The 24,224-nt window shown below is 36.9% G+C and overlaps 4 protein-coding genes across 12 annotated transcripts; 2 read left to right on the top strand and 2 right to left on the bottom strand.

Moving 5' to 3' along the window:
* The first annotated feature begins 69 nt into the window (after positions 1-69).
* LOC129569954 (homeobox protein 5) lies at positions 70-9,616 on the top strand. Of its 8 annotated transcripts, none has more exons than XM_055449235.1 (7): positions 70-288; positions 368-1,422; positions 5,201-6,459; positions 7,116-7,239; positions 7,385-7,551; positions 7,631-7,950; positions 8,057-9,616. In XM_055449235.1, exons 3-7 carry the CDS (start codon positions 5,359-5,361, stop codon positions 8,229-8,231), a joined length of 1,887 nt encoding a protein of 628 aa, XP_055305210.1. In that variant the 5' UTR covers positions 70-288; positions 368-1,422; positions 5,201-5,358; the 3' UTR covers positions 8,232-9,616. The 8 variants fall into 8 exon arrangements, with proteins under 8 accessions (XP_055305210.1, XP_055305209.1, XP_055305216.1 ...); XM_055449236.1 differs by lacking the exon at positions 70-288 and adding an exon at positions 1,585-1,703 and having other exon boundaries at positions 996-1,471; XM_055449239.1 differs by lacking the exon at positions 70-288 and adding an exon at positions 1,764-2,038 and having other exon boundaries at positions 1,007-1,053.
* On the bottom strand, positions 9,596-18,753 carry LOC129569953 (uncharacterized). 2 transcript variants are annotated; one of them, XM_055449232.1, is made up of 7 exons: positions 18,057-18,753; positions 14,618-15,355; positions 11,980-14,446; positions 11,666-11,911; positions 11,483-11,606; positions 10,252-11,410; positions 9,596-10,131 (listed from the first exon to the last, which is right to left on the bottom strand). In XM_055449232.1, exons 2-7 carry the CDS (start codon positions 15,328-15,330, stop codon positions 9,993-9,995), a joined length of 4,848 nt encoding a protein of 1,615 aa, XP_055305207.1. In that variant the 5' UTR covers positions 15,331-15,355; positions 18,057-18,753; the 3' UTR covers positions 9,596-9,992. The 2 variants fall into 2 exon arrangements, with proteins under 2 accessions (XP_055305207.1, XP_055305208.1); XM_055449233.1 differs by having other exon boundaries at positions 11,980-14,008.
* On the top strand, positions 18,703-19,835 carry LOC129569957 (H/ACA ribonucleoprotein complex subunit 2-like protein). Its single transcript, XM_055449243.1, has 3 exons — positions 18,703-19,176; positions 19,280-19,352; positions 19,441-19,835. Exons 1-3 carry the CDS (start codon positions 19,005-19,007, stop codon positions 19,670-19,672), a joined length of 477 nt encoding a protein of 158 aa, XP_055305218.1. The 5' UTR covers positions 18,703-19,004; the 3' UTR covers positions 19,673-19,835.
* LOC129569956 (GATOR complex protein NPRL2) lies at positions 19,655-21,749 on the bottom strand. The gene is made up of 5 exons (XM_055449242.1): positions 21,332-21,749; positions 21,172-21,263; positions 20,670-21,081; positions 20,243-20,595; positions 19,655-20,156 (listed from the first exon to the last, which is right to left on the bottom strand). The coding sequence occupies exons 1-5, from the start codon at positions 21,437-21,439 to the stop codon at positions 19,946-19,948; spliced, it is 1,176 nt and encodes a 391-aa protein (XP_055305217.1). The 5' UTR covers positions 21,440-21,749; the 3' UTR covers positions 19,655-19,945.
* Between the last annotated feature and the right edge of the window lie 2,475 nt (positions 21,750-24,224).

The following is a 24,224-nucleotide window of genomic DNA, read 5'->3' as shown; positions in this document are numbered from 1 at the left end:
CTTCGAGCACGCGTATGGAAATTAATTAAAAGTCGACATGGTACGAAAGTAAAATGAAATCATTAAATTGCGCTTAATCATAATAGTCCAGATATCAATCGCTTGCTAGTTAATTGGCTTCAAATTAACACATTGGAATTGGATCTTATTCAACGATTAGTACAATGTGTGTGCGATTGGATCGCGTTTTCTAGGAATTTGTAAAATCGTGTGAATATTATTGAAATGACTCAAGTTCATTCACGCGATTTGAGTCGATTTGTTTTATCGTTCGGAAAATAATACGCTGTAAGTGACCGCATTTTTGACATTGCTATTGGTATTCGATCGAATTGAAAAGAAGTTTTATTCCATTGCTTATTTGAAGATATTACATCTTTGATTGCTGTCAATTGCTCAATTCGTAAGTGATTCAAGTAAATCGAGTAAAACGGGGAAAATCGAGTAAATACTAAAAATTCCGTATTGAATGATGTCAGATTGCAATAAAGGTGTTGGAAATATCCCGGTCCAAGTTCCATTCAAATAGGAAGATCCTCTGACGTTGCATGAGAACTTTGTTCATGCACTCTGTGTATCGTAGCACATTAACATATACAAGCACAGAAACCGAAACAAAAACGATGCGGTGATGATCACAACACAAATCGAAGAACAATCACTTGTGTAATAATAAATCGAAGCGAGCGAGAGACGACGAGGTAAAACACACGTAAACATGAATCGAGCCAACGTCGCGTTGTCCGTGTGTTGGTGTTCATTTGGATGTAACAGCGTACAGCCACTGTTAACTATACAACTCAACAATTTATTCGAAGTTCTTTATTTCCCGATTGGTTGTAGTTTCGCTGTGCGAGAGACTCAAGTATTCAACACAGCTATGGTGTAGCTGCGTTTGTGTGTCTTTGTGTTGAAAACAATTTCTTGGTCGGTGATTCAGTGTGTGATTCTGTTGTAGCAGCCGAGCAGCAACAGTGTTGTTAGTTTTGGTGTCATGCAGAGATTCAGTTTAGCCAAGCGATTGCTACGACGCGGACCTGCTATTTTTTCTCGGTTTGTACTGAACGCAGCCATTCACGGTCTCCGCATCACATCCAACTTTCTTCATCATATTTACGTTTTTTCTTCTGTCAGCCGTGCAAAAGACTTATTACACCGAGAGACGGAGAGCAATCAGTGCGAGTTTTTTTTTATTTTGTGATATTTTCCACGTATTTATCTGACTTCGGGCAGATTGACTTTTTCTTCCACTAAGTGCAAAATAATTTGTAGTGAAACTGTGTGTTTTATTTTTATTGGTGCAGCCACTAGCCGATTTTATCTTGTGGGCAAAACTACGATAACTAATCGATTTGACATAAATCATTTGCGCAGCGAACTCGCACACAATATCGTCTCGCGTTTCCCACCATCCACAATAATGTAATACAACTATCGTACAGTTTTTTCTTTCTTCATTTGATAAATTACGGTATTTCATACAGTGACTGTAGTTCCCTGTTTTATTTTTTACTTCTTTACGTGAAATACTGGTTTTTCGACTTATTTGTTCTGCATATTTTCAAATGGATTGTTCGATTTCAGCTCGACTCTCATATTCAAAAAGTCGAGTAATCGATGGCATGTCGCTGCAAAATTGCAGCGCATTCGGAAAAGTGAGCATTTTTGTGAAGAAAGTTGAATGGATCGGTGTGTTGATTTGTGTGAGTGCGAATCGCATATATATTATATATATTTATTATTGGCCGATGGCCTTGTTTTAGTTGACTGTTTTTTTTTTCGCTGTGCCGTACACGACCAAGTGGAAATCCATTCGGGTGAACTTATAGCGAACTCACTAAATGTGCAAAGTTATGCGCACCTGATTTGCAGAAGCAAAATAATCGTGTGTGCAATCGTTTTTTTTTTGCCATATCGAGGCTAAGTACCTTTCGAATGTGCTACAAAGAAGAAAAAAAATGAATGTTGGAAATAAAATTTATGAACAAAAAGAATAATGTGAACAATTTGAGCGTCGAGTGTGTGCTATTGCCTCAAAGTGTGTAGAGCCATCGATTTTTTGCCCGAAAATAGAAATAATAATAATTCAATTAGCAAGTGTATTGGATCAAAAAATTTGATTATCATTTCTCGAGGGCATTTGCCATCATCGAGTGTGTATTTGTGTGTGCGTATCTTTGGCAACCTCTTGAATCAAGGGTCTTGATGTATGTTCATAAGAAAATTGGTGAAGTGAGATGGATTTTTATTAGGCACTACCTACGCACAATTATGATCTCTTGACTTGGACGAATTTAATCCATGTCACGCCGAGATCATGACATGCATCCATCGGCGAGATTACAACATTTGTGTGAGCATCTTAAAGACAATGCTTCGTATTTTTATTGTGTCAGTGATTCATTGAAAATAATTTCACTGCTCGAAATGACCAAACTTCCGTTGTGCATACTGAAAGCAAAGCAAGCAAAAAAAGAAGAAGAAGCATTAAATTTTCTCTCTTGATCTGCATCATATATAAATTGTACTATGAAATCTGAACGTACACACATTCATCATTTCCATTTGTTGTTACCACTATTTCTCCAGTTTGTGTGTTGCAATTTTGCCGCTACGACATATTTTTTTTTTTCGTTTCGTTTCATTTCCAATACAATCTCACACATTCTCTGACATGCACACATTTTTTCAGCTAAAATACCGCGTTTCTGTCGCTCGTTTCACATTTTATTTATTTACAAGCAAAATCGAAATACATTCACAGTACGTGTTTCATGCCATTCCCTATTTTTTGTTTGAAAAAAAAAAGAAAAAAAATCTATTAGCCAACTGTATTCCATATCGTTGTCGCCATCGCTGGCGTTGTCGTTGAACGAAATTTCTTTCGAACTGTCATAATGTCGTTGATTGTTCGCTCGAATGCGGCTATTGTTCATGTAAATAACCATAGTTGGCAAAATATATTTGGTGTTCACAGCGTTGTGCGTTCGTTTGCTTATAATTCGTAAAATCTTTCATTGTTCACGAAATGTTCAGTCTAATCATCAAAATCACGAGTTTTTGTTTGTTCGATTCCAATCAAGCAAATACACTACTCTCGGCCGGAAAGTTGCAAATGCTTTTTTTTTATTTGTTTCAATTTGAATTTGAATTTGCTCCCTCGTAATTGTGTGGCATTTAATTCGTTTTGTATTCATAAATTAATAATAACATGGTTTAATGTCATGGCTTCGATAAATGAAACAACGAAGAAAATTGATTTATGCTTTGAATCATCTGCTTGCCTGGTTGAAACGCACTGAAAACAAACGAAAGACAAAACACATCACACCACAAAACTTGCTGCCTATCTCGATCAGTTCAAGCTGTCAGATAGATGCTTAGATGTGTGCAATGTAGAACATTGCGAGATATCATAAACGACGACGGGCTAATTCATTACAATCTAATTGAAATTCATGAAACAACTGCTCGAGAGCACGATTGATTCATTCACGTCTCATGGTTTTTCTCGCTCCATTCCATACACGTAGATTAATTACAATATTACCGACATTTTCATTCAGTCGATCAAAGCCAATCAAAAACTGATGTTGCGTAATGGCGGCCAATTCCATTGAGAATCGATCGAAATCGGTTTGAATTTTACATATGGAACATATCGAAAACATGTTTTGTCCCAAAACTAGATCCAAACGCAGATGGAAAAATAATTTTACAACGAAATGTTCACATTTAGTTTGATACTAAAAATAGCTACATCGATTTGAGGTTACACTTTCGCTTAATGAGAGTTCAGTAAGCCGATTGAAGTTTGGTCTCAGTAAAGTATGAATGAGAGTGAATGGAATTGCTAAGCGGAAAAACACTTCCAAAAATAGATGGAAGAAATCATAAATTGGCCATACGCTGCACCGTTTAACTGCAAGCATATGTACAATAACAAAATGAAACGCTCCTTAGACTATAAATCAAGGCAAACAAACGATGTAAAAATAAGTGGGATGAAATCGGCAGCATGCCATTGCACAGGAATTTTAAATTAGAAAATTTGTCGCCGATTTCAGGCGGAAAATCTCAATTCCATAGCGTTTCCTTATGAAATTGTGGGTCGTGAAACTCTGTCTTGGCTGATAAATCAACGTCAATAAAACTGAGAGTGAGCACCGAGCACCGGGCACCGAACATATGCATCTCGTAAAACGATGCATTCGAGCAATTCTTGACTACAGCGCTAAATTCTGTTGCTTTAATGTCATTGCGTCAGTGTGTGCCACGATTCATTAGTATGCTATTTTATTTGTTAGTAGTGCAACGGTTTAGTAAACACAAAATGAAATAGTAAATCGACGCACGACGCGCCTTTGAACGTCGAACCAAACGAAAAATGGGTTGTTCAGTTTTTTTCCATTATGTAAACGGTTAATTAGTTTGTACGCATACGAAGCGTTACTTTCGTCGCTTGTTTATCCAAGTCGCGGAACTTCGATCATTAAACATAACGTGTAAGACCGTTTGCTCTGTTTAAATTTTCGGTTAAAGTGTAAACATGCTGATTCTGATGTTTTTCCCTGAAGTGGAACATCAAGAAAGGAAAATGGGTCGGACCGCAAAGGTTGCAAAATAAACTAGCGCCATTTGCCTTAAGGGCGATATAAAACCAGAATTCTTGAGAAAGAAAAAACGATCAAAAACTATCCGATCAACGTTTGTTGAACACTGTGAAAAACTTCATTGGGCAATGATTTACTAGCTACAAATAGCTATCTGACTTGTAGTCATAAAATCGTAGGGCTCAATGCGTAGTTCAACAAGAACATTGGATTTTTATATTAAATTACATTTTATGATTAAGCATTCAACTGTAGAATGTAATTATCTTATTTATAGATATTTATTGATTCGATTCGACTAGAATCGAAAAAGAAAAAGAAAAAAAAACCGAATGGAAAAACCGCATCGCTTTATTCGGTTGAAAAGCATGCAATCATTGGGAAATCGAACAATCGTTTAGAATAATGAATGAGTAAAATTCCGATTGCTCTTCTGTAAATCACGATGAGAATGAATTTCCCGACGCGAATCTATTGTTTGAATCATCCAGTCCATAATTTGTAGCTAATTGAAGTATTTTTATGGTTGTTGATTAACGATTTGGTTAATATCGTTTATATTTTGTTTCTGTTCGCTTACTTTATAGATTCAATTATTCATGAGACGCCTACGATACAAAGTAACAAGTCCGTATTGAGCAAACACAGGACAGCCGAATCAACAAAAAGGAAAGTTGTAGAGACACGCGAAGAAGCCGAGAATTTTTATTATTATATTTTGGTCCGCAGAATTTAATTGATTACGATGATGTCGACCGGTGAGAATGTTAAGTTTCGTTCGACTCCAAATCAAGAGATCGCCCGGCCACTGAGCACATACGACAATTTGAACAATGAACCGAAAATGAATGGCACGACAGCATGTAAAAATGAAGCCATTGAAAGAAGTGAACATGTTAATGAGTTTCCGTTCAGTGGAATCTCGTTCCGTTTCGACGAATTGAAGCAGCCAAATCAAAATACAACTCCAACAATTCACTCCTCAAATGGCTACGATAATATAAACAATAACAATTACAAGTTGCATCGTAACAATAATCAAAATGTAAACAACAGTCCGCAATTCAACGGAAACGATGTGAACCAAATTCGTAGCAACCAAGTCCATACAGTGACAACGATCGCACAAAATCATTCATCTTCGTCGTCGTCGTCGTCGTCCACAACGAGCAGTTCGTCGTCATCGTCGTCATCTGAAAATAGCTACAAACATTCATCGCAACACTACGCAAATTTAGCTGGAAATCCAATTGCTAATCGCGGTAATAACAAACCAGTTCACAGTGTGGCAAAGTCACAATTTTTGGGTTTACACAAAACAAGCGACGACAATGAACCAAACATAACAATCGAGAGTAGAACGAATGGCGGGGCAACAAAACAAAGTTTAGAGAAAAATTCACAAGACGAACGAGATAATACGGGAGAATCGTCGACGGTGAGTGAAGAAGAACCACTTTTGAATAGTTACGGTGGTAGGATTGCAACGAACGGCTTGAATCGTACTCCAAATTCGACACAATATCAAAATGTTCCAAGCAATAGTTCGTGCTATGGCCAAAATCAAATTGATGATGCCAACGAATGCACTTGTATGTGCAAGGAAGATAGTGACCCTGGCACCGAAATAAGACAATACGAAAGCGATAGATACAAGTGCAATGGATGCTTGAACCGAAACTCTGGCGGCGCACCAATTAGTGTTATTCCAATATCGTCGATGAATGTGCCGACGTGCTCGAAAACAGTTGATCTGGCGTCATGCGCTACGTCAATGAAACCAGCCAAGCCAACAACACTTGACACCAGCTCCAGCTTTCGCTTGAATCAATCACCATTGTCACAGGTAATTAGCCGGTCTCAATTGAAATCCCCTTACTATGAACTCATTTCTCGATTCGCCATGTATTTAATCGACTCGCAAACAAATTAATTGCAATTGATCCTTTGACATGAATCGCGATATTGAGATCTCTAAGCACAAATGCTAAATATACACACCGTCATCAGCGCGATGTTGACGCTTTAATAATTGTTGAGAATTTCCGTCTTTGGCGTCTTTTTAACACAAATTGTGAGATTTTGATGGCAGAATTCGTGGAATTCCCATCTCGTGACGGAGTAAAAACGATGAAGATAATTTAATATCTACGCAAAAAAGAATTAACACTTCACGAAATTAGTTACAATGTTTTCGACTAGTGTGATCCGGCCGCGCAGATCAAGTTCGTAACACGTTTATGTAAATGCAAGCTCATTCTCAGCTTGTTCGCCGCTGATGCTCGGTATTCGCGCCGTCATTTCCACACTGTAGTCAACCGCATTAAGGAAATTTAATTGAATTGAATTGAACACGTAATTGCAGTTATATCTTTTGAATCGAATTTATTAAATGCAAAGATCATTAAACACCTTGTCTCATCGGTTTAAGATGTTGACGTTGATCTGGTATTATTTTTAATTCTTTTTTTTCATTCGTTTTTTGAATTGTTTACATGTCAGGCCGTTTACATGTCAACCACTGTGCCGCAGAATATCAAAGGTTGCAATATAATGGGCTCACATTTGCCGACGCGAAACAGTCTTCGTCATAGTCGAATGCTTGTCGGTAAAAAAACTTATCAAGGTAACGCACAAATATTTCATTCTTCATTGATTTCGAGCAATTTTTCCTATTTGTTCGATTTCGAATTGTTTTTTTTCTGCTAATTTTAAAGCCATTCATTATTTGCTTAGTGATTTAACGTATTATCTGTGCATACAATTTCCAGTTGTTAGACGACGCAATCCGTTGAACATCCGCCATCCAAACTCGGTGAAATATTTGTTCAATTTTCATGTACTGATCGGACTCGCAGTTTCATGCTTGGGCCTTTGGTTGTGTTGGTGGGCGCCCAGCACAAGTGCCCGTGATAATCCATACTGGAGCGGTTTAATTGTAAGTACGCATCGCCTTAATTAAATTTAATTTCTACTCAACAAATCAACTGTTAAAATTGCCCAATTTTCTATTTCAGTTAATGTTATCCGGAATTTTGGGTATAATTGTGCTGGCATTTAAACCGAGACCCCGACAAAAACCACTACGCCAGCATTTTATCACATTCTTACGCATCAATTCGACACTCGTTACATTCATCGCGGCTGTATGCACATTTGTGGCGTCATCGTTTGCTATTTTCCATCTGACCAATATAGCGATCGCTGATTGCCGACCCGTTAACATTTTGGTCGAAAGTTCGGCGTGTACGTGCCGTTTCGATGGTATATCAACAAATGGTACAGTTGCTGGCATTCCAAAGGCAGATGCAGAGATATTCAATGGCAGTTATTACAGGTACAAACTTTGCAATCGATTGTATCATAGCTCTTTTTTAGCCGATTCGATGGTTTCAACATAAATTGTGTGCTGTTTTTTTCGCTTCTCTTCTCTTGATTTGCAGAGATTTAAGTTGCAACGAAGTGATGGGGCCATTCAAATACATCCTAATTGCATCGGCAATACTGAATTTCATTGGATTTTTGCTATGTTTCACACTCTTAATATTGCTGTGTATGCGACAGAAACCAGTCAAACGAGTTCCATACAGCAGTGCAAGCAGCCGACATCGACTGTGAAGCAATCTCGCATTTAATTTAATAGATTTTTGTATCGCACGCACTATGACAAAAAAATTGTATATAAAATACTTAGGTTCGATTTAGGAAGCAATACCAAATTTTCATTTGACTAAATTAAATTCGCACCACGGTTAAATTAGATAAGTGGATATTTACTCACTCAATATCAAAACGGGAAAATTCATAGTAACTTCGGCAATTCGATGAATTACCGAACGTTTTTTGTGTTTTCGGTAAAATGTCGAATTACCAACAATGTTCCAAAAATGTTGGTAAAATGGCATTTTACCAACATTATGAATATAATGTCGGCAATTTGACGATTTGCCGAAATCACACACAACATTCGAAATTCAAATTCCAGTGCAACCGTCGATTCTACCAATAGAGACACGCATGCCACTTTGACACTTCGAATGTGCAGGAATATTTGTTGTTTGGTTGTGTGAACTGTCAAACGATTGAAAACTGCGATTCAAATGTGAAGAAATTCAGAACGCACGCATACAATCATCGTGCAACGGTCCGAAAACAACCAAAATTCCAATCAATTGTGGAATAATTTTTTGATAGAAGTGAATTAGTCACGGATTTTGGTGATTGTGTAAAGAATTTTTCCGTTTTTTCTGTTGTGAAACGTAAGAAAACATATCAAAATGCCAAAAGAAATGATAACACTGCATCTGGGCCATATCATGGAACGGCTGTCCGATCGAGCAAAGAGAACAACTGGATAGAAAAAACGCAGTAAATTAAATATGTATAATGTTAAATGAGTCTAGATTTTGTGATGACAGTTCGTTTCTATTTACATTTTTCGTGTGCTCCAAATTTGTCTTTCTGCATTTGTTCAATCGGACATTTTGATAAATTCAGATAATTTATCGTGTGAATTGCATCAATGACAGTGTTAAATTGCAATTGAGTATGATTCGCCACTCTTTGAATGCTCCATTAGAGGCCTTTCCAGTGAATTTAAAATTACCAAATGTTGTGTGTGATTTCGGCAAATCGTCAAATTGCCGACATTATATTCATAATGTTGGTAAAATGCCATTTTACATTGTTGGTAATTCGACATTTTACCGAAAACACAAAAAACGTTCGGTAATTCGTCGAATTGCCGAATTTACTATGAATTTTCCCGTTTTCATATTGAGTGAGTAGGATAAAACCAAACTGTATACTACTGAGTATAAATTTAATTTTTACGAAATTCGTTTTGAAATTGCATGGAAACTGTCCAGCCCGGGTCATTCGCTATTTATGAATCCATACAAATAGATATTTTTCGATAAAAACAAACTTCCCTATGAAATTAATGATGTATCAGGAGATAATATTGGAATAAATGCATGATATGATTTGATAATAATAATAAATTGTCTATTTATTTCTTGTTTCGCTAAAATTACTTCAATCACCAGAGCAAATGAAACTCAAACATAATGTATAGAATTTATATTAAAGTAAAAAATGGCAATATGTGATTTTTTTTAATTGCTTTCATACATCGTGTGCAAATTCATTACAATTATTTATATATATAAAAAATCTAGTTTCTAACGTTTACAGTTTATACACAATCATTCTATAAGAAAATGCGGTTTAATAGAACAACATTTAATACGCCCATCGAATATATGAAATGATAATAAAAATGATCTACAATTACAATAAAATTGATAAAATGGAATTTAAAAATGTTAACATTTGTTTAAAAACTTAAAATAAAAGGGGAAATTCGCTAATTGGCTTTTATGGTAAAATAATTTCTGGACTTGGCATTATATCATCGTTGTATAAGCTGTGCAAAATGCTTGAATACCAAACAACTTGATCATTGGAATTGGTGCCCGCTATGATATGACCGATGAATGGAGTATCTCTCTCTTTCCTGAAATGAGATACAAATCTGAATTAAATTTGATTCAAATACAGAAGGAAAAAGCAAAATTAAAACAGATAAACAATTTAAATAAAAAAATAATTCAGTATCGAAAAGTGTCACACTCACTTCTCCGCTCTATTATTCGGATTGCAATCATCGATGAGTGTTATGGCCCATCTCAATTGGAAGCATCGTTTCTTTTCATAGCCCAGATATGCAGTTGTTCGCAACAAATCGATTTCTTTCACGGTGACGATTTGGCTCTTCTCCTTTTTCATAACCGTTATTCTGTGATCGGTCAACTCTAACGTATACGATTTTAGCGATTTGGTTCGTGAATCAGCAAACTTAAGCTCTTTGTTCGGAATGACCGATGGCAGTACTTTCAAGGCACGTTCAACTTCTTTCATAAATTTCATTGGGGTTAATCGCAAGAAATTATCTTTACGATCGGCTTCCGGCCAATAAGACCACTTCAACACAATATCAAACACCTTTTCCGAATGATGTAGCGGCCGTTGAAGTGTACTATTCAAAATGATCTCACTCAATGTCACCGAGTATGACTCACGATTGATTTTCGGTGCCAATTCTTTGCAAATGTCATTGACCGTTTTGGTTGGTGTAAGTGTGACGTTGATTTGTTGCTTTTCTTCTTTCTCATCTTCTGGATTCGTGTCGATTGTGATCCACACTTTCAAATCGCCCGATTTTTTCATTGTATCGGTTAAATTCTCAGCAGCTGCATGGTATTTCTGAAGGACAGCTAACATTAGCTGCTCCTTAGTTATCTCTTCCGCACTCAATGCATACAAATGCTTATGGAAGCGAATCAGATCAACAATAACATCAGCACTGTCCTGAGAGTAGCCTTGCTGTGCATCGTTTTGCTCTTGCAATAATGTTGGACCCCATACAATGGCCAAATTCGAGTAATCCATTTTATTTTGAACTTTTTGCGATTGAATGAAATGCAAATGGCCCAAAAGCTTCCGGAGAGTGTGATATTCAATGGATGGCAAACGTGTGAGTAGCTCTTTGTATGCTTCAATTTTCTCACGGTTGCCCGTCATTTTTGATACACTGATCAAACTAGACGAACAACGACCCAACAAACGGTCAGGCAAATCACGCATAAATCGCTTCAATACATTGGCAACGTCATGCTCCGTGTAATCACATCGAACGATTTGAACAGAGTACGCATCTGAACGGAATTGCTTCAAGAGTTTCTGAATCGAGTTTTCGGCGCCCGACTTACGATAAATTCCCTCAGACATTGAACCTGAAACGAAAAGAAAAATGGATTAGATTGGAAATCAGTTGCGTGGAAGATGAGTTTACAACTCAAACATACCATGTGCATAAATGAAGTTGATGCATTTGTCGACAAGAACAGGAACATCATCCTTCGTTAACTGTTGCTCCTTCAAAGATGGCCCGTTGTTGTGTGCAACTTCTTGGATGATGTGGCGCCAAATCTGAATTGAATTAATCTCAATATAGTAAAAGAACAAAACATGGATGATTTCGACTTTACCTTTGTCTCTCTTGAGCATGTCATAATGAAATAAATCGTATACGGCGGGCAATCGATCATCAATGTAGGTCCGCTTTCAACATGGAGATTCTTAATGGAATCATCGCTTTCCTTAAGTACTAAACAGCGTGCCTTTCTCAGGTCCATGCATTCCAAATTTGAATTGGCAACGTTGTAAAACAGAAGACGGCGCTTTTCCTTCTGAAGCAGAACCCAGGTACCAGACCATGTTGCGGTTATGGAATTCTATTCATAAATAAGTGAACCCATTTTTAAGAAACATTCAGAAAGAAACTATATAAGCAGAAACTAACCTTCGAATAACACCATCCAGCTCGATAGAATTTGCTTGTGAATCCAGGTGGAAATGTATCTGTCAAACTCTCCAGTAGTTTCTGCATCCAGAGGAAACGCTCCGACTCTTTGGCCACTCCATACAAATGGCATACACGTTGGGCTTTGATATTTCCGGAGTTGTTTGTTGTAATCACCATATTTGGATTAGATAGATTGTTGCCGTCCTTCTTCGTAATCGATGTGGTGATTTCAAAGCAGTAAATGTCGACGAAATTGTGAGTAAACTTGTGATTGTTAACACACTGTATCGTTGTAATCGTTTCAAGTGGGATATTTTCTTTTGGCGTTTTCAGATCTTTGTCGAAATATGCTTGGAATTTTTTGTCACGAATGTATGCTTTGCGAGAGTGCAACTCTTTCAGAATGTCCTCAACAACACCAGTTGGCAATCGAATAAGATGGCCTTCGTGTAAAATCAGCCGTTGTGTCAAACATGGCCGCGGAATCATTTCTAGAACGGTTTTCACATCATTTTTAGCCGTGTTACTTCGGAAGCTGGTTTTTCGCTTGATTCCTTCGACTTTGTTCATTACATTCGAAAACATCGATTTCATTGATGACGTTTTGGATATTGGTGTCATTGATTTATCTTCCAAAACCTCGGCGATTTCTTCAACGCATGTTTTTTCTTCTTTGGATTTTGATGGATTTGATGTTTTTCGATCGGCTTTTGTTTTGGCTTTGCTGTCACTTTTTAAGGGAGAACTAAAGAACCAACGGGTATTTGAAGTTTTTTCCACAGTTTCATCGGTGGTATTTGAAGCGCCACTTGCACTGTTTGCATCGTCAGCGATATTTTCATCGCTATCCGAACGCAGTTTCACATTTTGATGAATGATAACCGATCGTCGAGTTTCACCAGATAAATCATTTTGGTCTTTCTTGGACGATCCTTCACCAGATTCTTCAGCCTCTTCGTTGGCACACTCTTTGAGAGAGTCCAACCGCTCAGGCGGCGTTGGCACCTCTTCGGGGTCATCACCATCCGAGGTTTCATTGCTGTGATACTCATAGTTACTCTCGTCTGCACAATTTCCATAAGTTTCGCTACCCAAAATGCTTTCTAGAAGCTTCAGTTCGTTACTTTTGCTAGCCAGAATTTTATCCAACGTTCTTCGATCAAGAGGATCGAATTCCTTTAGGATGTCCTTTGTTTCATTCCCATTTCGTAGCCGTAGATCAGGACTTTTATTCACAACCGCATACTGATCTGAAGTGCCTTGTGATCGTCTCTTCCGAGCCGCTGCCACTGGAGTCAACATATTGAGCGATTCACTGTTGTACAAAACACCATAAAGTGGTTCTGACGATTCAGCTGCCATTTTCGATTTCAGTTCCCGCTCATTCTCATAAATTGGCTCTGATGAACTTGAATCATCACTGTTGCCATCGTAGTACGACCACGATTCACTTCGACTCGGCGTTAAAATTTCACTCTCGTCCAATTTCAATTTTTCACTCAAATCTTCAGATAATTCACCGCCCAAGAGTTTGGAGTATTTTCCTTCCAGGGGAAATTCATTTGAATCGGCAGTGGCACGATTTGAGTTCATTCCGTCGATTTCTTCTTTGACATCGGGCTGGGTATCTTCTTTTCGTCGTCTCGATCGAGAAGGTGGTTGCATTGATGTTGACGCTGCCGCTTCATCAGCGTTATCGTCGGGGTCTTTTGATCGGATTCTACCATAGATGCCCTCCTTCACTTCCAATACTGGCGCCGGAAAATTCGGACAAGGCAACGAATACCCATCTTCTTCGTCGGATGAATTTGTTTTGAAATCGGCTTCAACTTTTATCTTCGGCACATTGATTGTATGATTCTCATACACATTTGAATTTGTTTTCGATTTTCTTCGTGTTCGTGCGGTCGGATTTGGTCGATCGTTATTTGCTTTCTCATCCTCTTTCAATACTTCTTCATAAGACGGTGGTGGAATCGATGGCAGTGGTTTATTTGCTGCGATTTCGCTCAGTCCGCTCGAATCGCTGGAAAAAGATCTGATACTTTTAGGAATTTCATATGAAGATTCAGCCGTATTAATGTTGGAACATTTGTTAGTTTTGCTATTTAACGGGCTATTAAAAGATATCGAGGAAAATAGTTCATCGTTCACCGGCACCGACTGCACTCTGTCTAAATGAAACACGGCCTCTTTGGATTTGCCATCCTTTTTATTTGGCGTTGACGTGTTTTTCTTTCGTCCAAGCGATAAATTCTGTGTCATCTCCAGCGTGCTATGAAGATTTTTGCGCACAGATTTCAATTTATTAGTAGCCGATTTAGTGGTTTCAGCCAGGCGATCGCGTGACGACTTTTGGATTTGTTCGATTTTATGTTTGGCATCCTTGGTTCGAGTTGTAACTCGTTCGGTTATGGACTCGGTAAGCAGTTTTGAGGTGTTTCCGATCGCCTTCAGCAAATGCCTAGATGGTCGGGTGTCGGTTTCAGAAGGAAATTTTTTTAGTTACATCAAATAACCAACATGCAGAGGAGAGATAGTTTAGTAAGCAAAGAAAGTGGGAGAATTTAGAAGACAAAAGCCCAACACCAACACATACATACATAATAACCGAATCAAGAAAATGAGTCCTTACCCAGGCGACGCTGAACTATATTTCAAGCCACTTCCTTCAGTCATTGAGCTGCCACTTGAGCTCAAAGAACTATTTGACAGACGTTTCTTCAAGCTGAACTTCTTCGGCGGATCATCGCTGTTGCCATCACATTCGTCATCATCCATAAAACTGTAGCTTCCCGAAGTTTTACCATGTTTCGCTTTTGTTTTTGCTTTTGGCGATTCAATGAAATCGTTGATATCAATGGTGGTGGGTTTTTTATTGATGGCCCCCGTCGATGGAGTGCAATTGAATTGTTTCACACCGCTTGTGGCGTTTGGGCGTCGCGGAGCTGGCACTGGTTTCACATTCACATTCACATTCTCATCGTCATTGTATATATTGCTCAATTTATTCACTTCATCCAGCTGAATGGCAGCATTTTTCTGATTTTTCGACGGAGCATTTGCCAAATCATTTAAATTGGTTAAAATTTGTGTGCCTGGTGTGGTGTCTGTATTGTTGTTTGAAGTCGTTGACGTGTTTGCCATCAAGAACAATTTGTTCGTCTGGAGTTTATTTTTGGAATTGTTCTGTATATTTTCATCTTTGATGTTGATGTTTTTGTTTATCAAATCGATCGATACATTTTCATAGGCGAGCTTATTGTTGAGATTGGCATCGGTATTGTTGTTATGGCGTCGTGGTTTTGGCACCGGAACTGGCGTTTGCTCTTCACCACATTTATCCATCGCTTGCTATTAAATCTGATGAGCCCTGCAACACAATGAATTTAATTGAATTAGTAAAAAGGCTGAAAAACACTTTGTTAAGCTACGCTGCAATTGATGGAAAAGATTCAACGCAAAAATTCGCAAATAGCCCCTCAATCAAAAAAAAAGAGTAAACAACACATTAATTTGGAGCATGTGCTTGAAATTGCGAGCTTCGATTGAAGGAAGCGCGTAAAAAAATCCAATGATTCTAAAAACGTGTCTGATTCATAAGTCTTATGATTCCTTTTAAGTGCATTCGATGACAAAGGCTAGCGAACGCTTAATTGATTGAGGAAAGATGCTTCTGAGAAGTGGGGAATTACTCATATGCACATTATATCTCATTTCAAAGTGCACCGTTTCCGCACTCAATTCCGCGGACAAACTACAACGCAAAAATTATCACTTCATCAACGATCATATCATCTGTACTGCAATTTATGAGAGAGAGAAATATGCTGCTATGGTTTCGGTTTGTTTGTGACTAATTTAAATTCGGTTGTTGTTTGTTTTTCGTCGATGGGATGATCCGGTTTGAAATTGTTTTGGGCGCGTGTGTCACTGTGCCACTACTTATTTAGCAAAATAGAAACATTATAAAATATATGAATTTCATGCTCCAATTCACTGTTCGTTAATATCAAAATCGTACGATTGTGACGCATCGTAACTTCCAAATCACTAAATCAAACTGTAAATAATCTTTGGAGTCTTTGTGCTGGTTGATTGCATTCTCAACATGATGAGTCGCCCGATAATTGCGTTTAATTGAAAACTATTAAGTTCATTCATTCTTTGTTATTCCGTCACGCATCGCCACCATACATTTTTTCAACTCTTCAAAATGTGTCTACTGTCAATTGGGTTTGGTTAAACGCACTTTAGTCCGAAAATCATGGCCAAATTTATGCTGTACGTTCTGGATTTATGCTTAGAAACCGGCTATAATCAGAATCTATTTGGAGCAACACTTAACTCTTGAACGAACAAAGCGACATAAATTCGTTCAATGAACGGAAATACTGCAAAAGGTTTAAACGTTCCCAAGAAATATTACGAAATGATACAGAAACATTTATGACCCGATGAAAAACAACAAACGGATATTTTGCCACTCTAACATAAATTCACAAAAATGAGTCATACGATGAGAAAGCTTTACAGCTCTCACATGAATTGTGTATGAGTGTATGAATGTGAATCTTTATTCTCATTCCAGAAACTGGTATTTATTTATAAATGAGCGTGGCTTGTCATTTTATTTGTAATGTCAATATTTGTGTTGTTCATATTTTTATAAACATTGTTTTTCCATTCTTCTATTTTTTTTTTCCATAAATGGTTGATACGAAATAACGATTACGGGGCTCAATTCAACCAGATATGTCATCGATCTTAAAGAAACATTTAAAAAAAGACTATTTGAAATACTTTGCCATAAATATTCATTTCGACATGTAACCAAAAAAAAAATTGCGCCTAATTTGTTGATAATTATGCTTTGGCACGAGTGATTTCAGACTCTATCGTCGAGAGTATGGTGCAAAATACGAAAAAAGGCGAAAAAGAAGAAGGAAAAAAAGCATTCGTGTTGATGCAACCTACATTTCGGTATGTTTTCCGTCTTTCTCACTCCTTTCATAAAACTCATTGAAATGAAGAGTGTGTTACTAATTATGTGTGAGTTCCAGTGAATTACTCGACTAACTATGGCTATGTGCGAGTGCTACGATTGCAAAATGCCGTTCTTTCCTCTATGTATGTATTCATGTTTTTTTTGCATTTATTGCACTTTGCCGCTCATGCGTTCGTTCGAACAATCTCGCGTATTAATCGCGATCAGTACACGAAATGTAAACAAACACGCTTAGCTCATACACAAATACAAATCATTTTAATTAATACATGGACAAATGGATATGAGATGCGAAAGAAGAAAAAAACAACGACTGCCAACGAAAATGTGGGGAAAAAAGAATAAAAATTCCGGACTATAATTGTCATTTGCTTACGTTTCATTCGAACAAAGAAGCGATTTGCGGCGTGAGCTATTTGCAAGCGTATAATCCAATCATCTATGCTCAGATCATACTTCAATTGACTCAATTTTTCTTTAATCGTTAGCCTTTGAGACAAACAAAATAGATAAAAAAAATTGTTGTGGCGGCCGCAAAACCGACGACATTCTCATTATCGCACATAGCCATTTCTAGGAATAAAGATATCTGTCGCACACCCTACAACTCTATCCATATTTACTAAAAAAAGGGAAACACTTAAAGCGATAAGCGCAATTTGCTGATAATCACAACAAAGGAACTGCTCTGTTTCACTATCGGAATTCCAGATATAGTATTGCCATTAAGTCAAAAAGCATCTATGCAAAACATGAATTTAAATTGGGCTGCGTTTAGATAATGCATTGGCATCTGGATCAAATCTACAGCTTAATTGCTACATTTTGTTGCGTAAACATTTCAATTTCGAACAAAAAATTCCATTTAATTCAATGACTCGATTTGTAAGACTACCGGCCATATGTTTGATGCGCATTTTCTGGTTTTTATTTTGCAGATTTTTATTTTCATTCAACAGACATTGACTCAAACTGAGCAAATGTACGGGATTTCTTATCTCTTCCCAAATTCATATTTCGAATTGATGAAGCGAAAAATAAATCACTGGATAAATAATATATTCACCTGTTTTATCACTAGGTAATAGTTTCTACTCGATACTTTTGTGATTGCGTCACTCGTGTGTACGTCCTCAGTTAAGGTTTCGACTTTCTTGCAGTCACTTTACTTGTTGTGCGCAATGAACACTACAACCACTTTTTTTCATTCAATCATAATTACAAGACATTTCAATTTTGATTTCGATAGTCCTTGTCGATGCTCAGACCAAGTTAAATATTGTCTTATTCATTCACTTTTTATCTTCCAAATGGCTTGATCACAAAATTAAAATCAACATATTACACTTTCTAATTTGCACTGAATAACTCCGGACGAACGGTGTAAATTTTGCTAGAGTCACCGTATCATTCGCACAGCCAATCCAAATATGTTAACAAAAAAATCTGTTCAGTCGATTCGAGACGTTTTCAGCAAATGATTCATTCGCGCAACGCCATTGTTTACTATTGACTAACTCTCGGTTTCTTGTGTTCACTGTTCACACACTCCAACATTTATCAAGCGACTGGACTTAGCTTAATGAATTCCAATGCATTCTATTTGTCTTTGTGCATGTTTTGAATGTGGTTGTTTTCGCATTTGGCCGATTCGGATGAATTTAAAACGTGAATGAACTATAACGTGGACATTTTCTAGACTGAATTTGGTTGATTCAAGACTGTTTTGCCTTATCGAAGGGATTGAATTTCATCTGAAAAGCATTTAATATAGATAATAATTAAGTAAACATAATAAAAAAGATCTTTGATGAGCTGTGACATCTGGTGGCGGCTACAGTAAGTTTTGAAGTGTCAAACGCACCGTAGAACATCAGACAAGACCACATTAACGCTCTCGTTTGTCAAACACACATTGGAAACATCATATTTACTACACACGTGTTTTGAAGCCGTCTCGTCGTGCGATACATAGTTTTGAATTTTTATTTCGACAAGGAAATTTTTCATCAAAATGGGCAAAGTAAAGAAGGAAAAGCAATCAGCTGATGAAACTCAAGAAATTGGCGAAGTATCGGTGAAAGAGGAAGATACCTACGAAGATAAACTCAAGAACTGCTCGGTGATTGCAAAGCCAATGGCACCAAAGAAATTAACCAAGAAATGCTTGAAATTGATCAAAAAAGGTGTGTACACGTTTTTTTCTACCGTAAAATTATCTATCCATAACAAATACTTTTATTTGACGATTTTGTGGATCTAATTTCGAAATTTGTGTCTTTTTTACAGCATCCAAACAAAAGACATTCTTGCGAAATGGGTTGAAAGATGTGCAAAGCCGCTTGAAGAAGGGCGAAACTGGGTAAGTCTAGTTTTATTGCAGAAAAAGTGAAAATCTATTCCAAATCCAATTGAATATTTCTTGACAGTATTTTTTTCGTTTTTTCCAGAATCGTTCTCTTCGCTGGTGATGTGTCGCCGATCGAGATTATGTGCCATTTGCCAGCCGTGTGCGAGGAGAAGAGCGTTCCATACGCATACGTTCCAAGCCGTCATGAATTGGGTGCTGCGATGGGCGTGAAGCGAGGTACAGTCACTGTTTTAGTTCGTGAGCATCCCGAATACAAAGACTTGTACGATGAGTTGAAGAAAGAAATCAGTGTGTTGCCAGTTCCATGGTAAAATCATTTAGCTTCTAATACATTTATTTTTTAAGGCAGATACATAAATATAATACAAATGTTCAACTTATCAAATTTCGACTAAAATTCTTTTGCAAAGAACGATGTATTCAGAGTTATTTTTAATGTAAGAAACAAAAATAAAAGAGGAAATTGAACTAAAATTACGTATTTTCATTCCACTCCGTGGCACTCCGTGGAAAGTATTCCAAACAGTACTGTAAAGCATAACACAACCAGATCCTTTATTGATGATTTTTTTTTTCAGAAGAAATCACTTGCATATCGTGACGACAAAGGGGTCTTTGTCGAGATCTTCTTGAATTTTGGCTGGCATTAAACCAGTTACTTTACAACAAATTTCGTCGATATGATGAACTCCGGTGTAAAAGCGCTGACGAGAGATAGGTGCATCCGAAATGCACACAGGATATTTGTTGATGCATCGAATCAAATGATGTAGAATTCCGAATGTTACTAATTTCCTATGAAAAAGAGTTGATGGTAAGTGAACAATTTTGGGAAAATGTAAAAAGATAGCATTTAAATTCCAATCATTGCTGTAAATTACCTTTCGTCAATGTTGACATCCCGAGGAGTCGTTCGGGTACACAACGCCTTCAGTGTGACTCCATGAGTCATATATGAATAAATTCGTAAAATTTTCAAAATTGAAGGCAGTGGTGTCGGCGGTGGGTGCAAAGCGACGTAATTCCTGCATGCTTGTGTCAGTTCTTTGTCGGTGGATAGTTTCTGAAGGTTTCGTGTGCACATGTAAACATTGCTGTATTTGAGAAGTGGCAGCACTTCGGCGACTTGATAATACACTAAATTCTGTATACAAGCCTTAACCAAACCTATTTCTACGTCCGAATCGGCAGCGATACGTGTGATGTGATTAATACCATTGATGTAGGGCAACACCTGCGAAGACAAACGTAATGATAAGACTTGTTGTTCAGAACAATTCACTGTTTTGTTGTGAAAATAATTCAAACCTGTTGCGTTGTTAAATCCCACGCTTCTCTCGGGATGTCTTTGAACCGGTCGTTCAACATGGGCACCAGGTGATCGTAAATCATTGGTGGATCGCTAAAGTGCGAAATAATTTTCAGATGTATTGTTGTTTCCCCTTCAATTATCGTTGTCATTTTGTTTGCATTCAAATCAGTTAGCACTTTGTTTAATACTTTGAAGACGTTCTCTTTGCTTTCATCCTTCGATAAGAACGTACTTTCGGCTTCCATCATTTTGAAATATTCCGATAGCTTCCGTACAATCGGTTCGTATTGAACGGTACGAGCCCAAGAATCGCAAACGAAACATAGATTAAAGTAAAAAGCATTGCGTGTATATCTCTGATGTTCAATTCTCACGGGGTATCCAACGATTTTGTAGCCCAGAGCATTTCTATGTTTGAGATTGAAGAAGAAAAGTTAATAAAACCAATGAAAAATGTGAAATTATAATTCGTTAAAAAAGAATAGTTTTGTTTCCTACACCGTGAGCACGCATCCTTGTAATTGTGGCTTCGGAATAATATACACATTGACTGCGTCAAATACTTCTTTTGATACGTAACCCTCTGGAATCTGTGAATCATCAATGCAAATTAAATTATCGATTTGGTTTTTGTGCACATTCCGCAATTTGACCTTACCTGACACGTAATTTTCGAACCGGCGGTATCATGAAATTCACTCAGGAATATACAACGAATGGGTCCTTCTTGGCCACAACCTTCATAAAATTGACTTGAATTGGTCATAATACAAACTGGATATCACTTGACTGGCTGAATAACATTCAAATTACTCATTTGCAATGACAAACATTCAAATGCTTGCAATTGTCAAGCAAAAAAAATTGTTTACTGATCAAGTATGGGCTTTCGATATATTTGCAACATATTAAGCAAAATGTTTCCGTTTTAGTGCATGAAGTCTGTCACATAGGCATATGCACACACCCGCACATTTTGCTGTATTTTTATTTTTGTTTTGAATTGCACGACACAGAAAAATATGTGCACTTTTTGTTGTCAATTTCGCATTAGCTGTCAAACTGTCTGCTTGTTTGCCAGAGCCAAGTGAGGTTAAGTCCAGTCCCGGTTCATTTGAACGCAAACTGGCTGCATACTTTGTACCAAATAATGTTGAGAATTCAACGTTTTTGACGAAAATCGGATTTGTTTGGATTTGTTATTGAGTTGCAGCTGATGGTAAAGTTTAAGACACATAGTTCCAAGAACAATAGAACATAAGATATAATAAATAGTGTTTGCTTCCAACCGAATTCGATTTCAATCACACTTATCTATAAATAATTCTCAGAAGCGATAACAAATAGTTTGTTCAGTGATCATCTTCAAGAAACAAAGGACTACAGAGATCATCTGAAAAAACTGTCAAACATGTTATTTTTGTAAACAAAGAAGTGTGTCTACATGTATATCACTTAAAACAAAACTACTGGCATTCGATTTGATTGGAAGTGTTCGTTTTCAAACTCAGTTTTTGGAGTGAAGTAACATCAGTTTGCATTTGATTTCGATTTATAATAATTCAACGTATTTTTACAATTTTATAGAAATTGTTTGTTTTTCCAAAGAAATTATTCGAAAATTCTTCAGTTGTGTTAACTAATATTTAAAGGTAATTTACAGTTAAATCATCAAAAATTCCGAATGTGGAAATATTTTTAAATTTTTTTTCGTTTGTTTCTTGTAGAGAAAGTCTGATAGAATGTGTGATCAATGGAATCAGAATACATCATTACTTGATGTCAACACCCATGTTCTATCGTGTGCCAAGTGTTTATATCGTAAACTCGACCAATTTAAACAAGCCACGGAAGAAAATAAAGAAAAAATGAGCAGAATGAAAGAGATAAAAGATCGATTGAAAACAGAGGTCGATTTGTTAGCACCAAATTCTCATAATCATAACGCAATCGTGGAGAAAATGCGGGCTTTGGTAATTGAAATAAATAATTATGCCAACCAAACAGTGTAACAGTGGTTTTATTTTCACATTACAGGATGTGAATGTTGCATACTTGGAAGAGAAATTACAGCTGGTCGAGGGTCAAGTTCAAGATATAATGTCGCTAGTGAACATGTCATTACGCGTACAGAATTCAAAATGGGATTCGATATTCAATAGGAGAAAGGGAACAGAAACATTGAAAAAAATGGATTAAATTGTATTTAAATTATCTCACAACATGAAGATATGGTTTAAAGGAACAAAGTAACAAAGCGACAGGCTAGAGGATTATTTTGGTCATTTCGCGAAATTTTGTTAAGCTCATTATAAATAAACTTCTATAAGAGTAAAAAAATATACAATATTGTTTTTTACAGCTAAAAAATTTACCCACTTTCTTTAGCCGTGATTTATTTAGCAGGAAAAATTGACCTGAGGTTCAGCAAATTGTGCATATAAATCGAAAATTTGATTTGAAATGAACAGTTACAATTGGTGTTCACTTGGAGAAGCATCCAAATTTTCTTTGCAGAGAATAATTTCTGACCTTCAACAACAGACAATCATACAGAAATGGGTCTATCAACAGACATTAACTCTGGTACCGTGTATGATCAAATTCGGACCTTACAGACAGAAATTGACGAGTGTAAAGCATTTTGTGAAGTGTACAGGGATAAAGTTGAGCAAATAGGTGAAATTTTAACAGCAGCGCGTCAGCTCAACGACGACATTCAAAGTCCCCATTTGCTTAATGCGGTATGTATAGAATTCCACAGTTTTTCGATAAAACAAAAACAATAATTGTTCCACTCTTCTACAGGAAAGCATATACGAAAAGTCGTGTTCAGAACTACGTGCGTCCGAAGCTAAACTCCACGAATCTCTCATATTTTTGAGGATGATATTGCAAGAAATAAAGCAATCATCAATAGAATGTGTTCAGTACAAGTATGGAAACCAGCTTATGGATTATATGAGTGAACACGATATTTGAAGAGGAAATCGAATAAAAAAAATAGAAAAATTCCTTTGTCAGAAATCCCAATTGCCTTTCGATTTCATAGTTTCCTTTTAGTTGTAATAAATAGTACCAACGCTTCTAACGTTTTCGCGCATGCATAAGAATTTTTTTATATGATGTTTATTGTACACGAAACGATATTTGTGAACGAGCATTTTTTTTTGGTCTCGATGCGAAAAGAAGGAAAGAGTTAGCCATGTTTACTTATCATTGGCAATTGTATCATTTTTTGAGGATTTTTTTACATGCAATAGCAATGAGTTGTAGAACATTTTTCAATAAACAGAATTTTTCAAACGAAAATATAAATAGGGGAATGTTGTAATGAGTGGACCACCTAAGCCATTTTGGCTATAATTTTTACTCTATGAGGACTTATGTGGAGTCATTGGACTACCGTTGGATAGCTATTGAAACAAGCAAAAAGTTCTAAGAAGCCGAATTTCGTTAACTTTTCAAAATAAATTGCTGACCAATTTTCCAAAGTGTTGATTTTTGGCATCCTAAAATTTTGTAATAATGAGTGGGCCGGGCCACCTGAT

This window comes from Sitodiplosis mosellana, unplaced genomic scaffold (assembly GCF_009176505.1).
Source record: "Sitodiplosis mosellana isolate CC-2019 unplaced genomic scaffold, AAFC_SMos_1.0 Smas_scaffold_47, whole genome shotgun sequence".
Taxonomy (NCBI): domain Eukaryota; kingdom Metazoa; phylum Arthropoda; class Insecta; order Diptera; family Cecidomyiidae; genus Sitodiplosis; species Sitodiplosis mosellana.
This window is presented reverse-complemented; position numbering and strand designations above follow the sequence as displayed.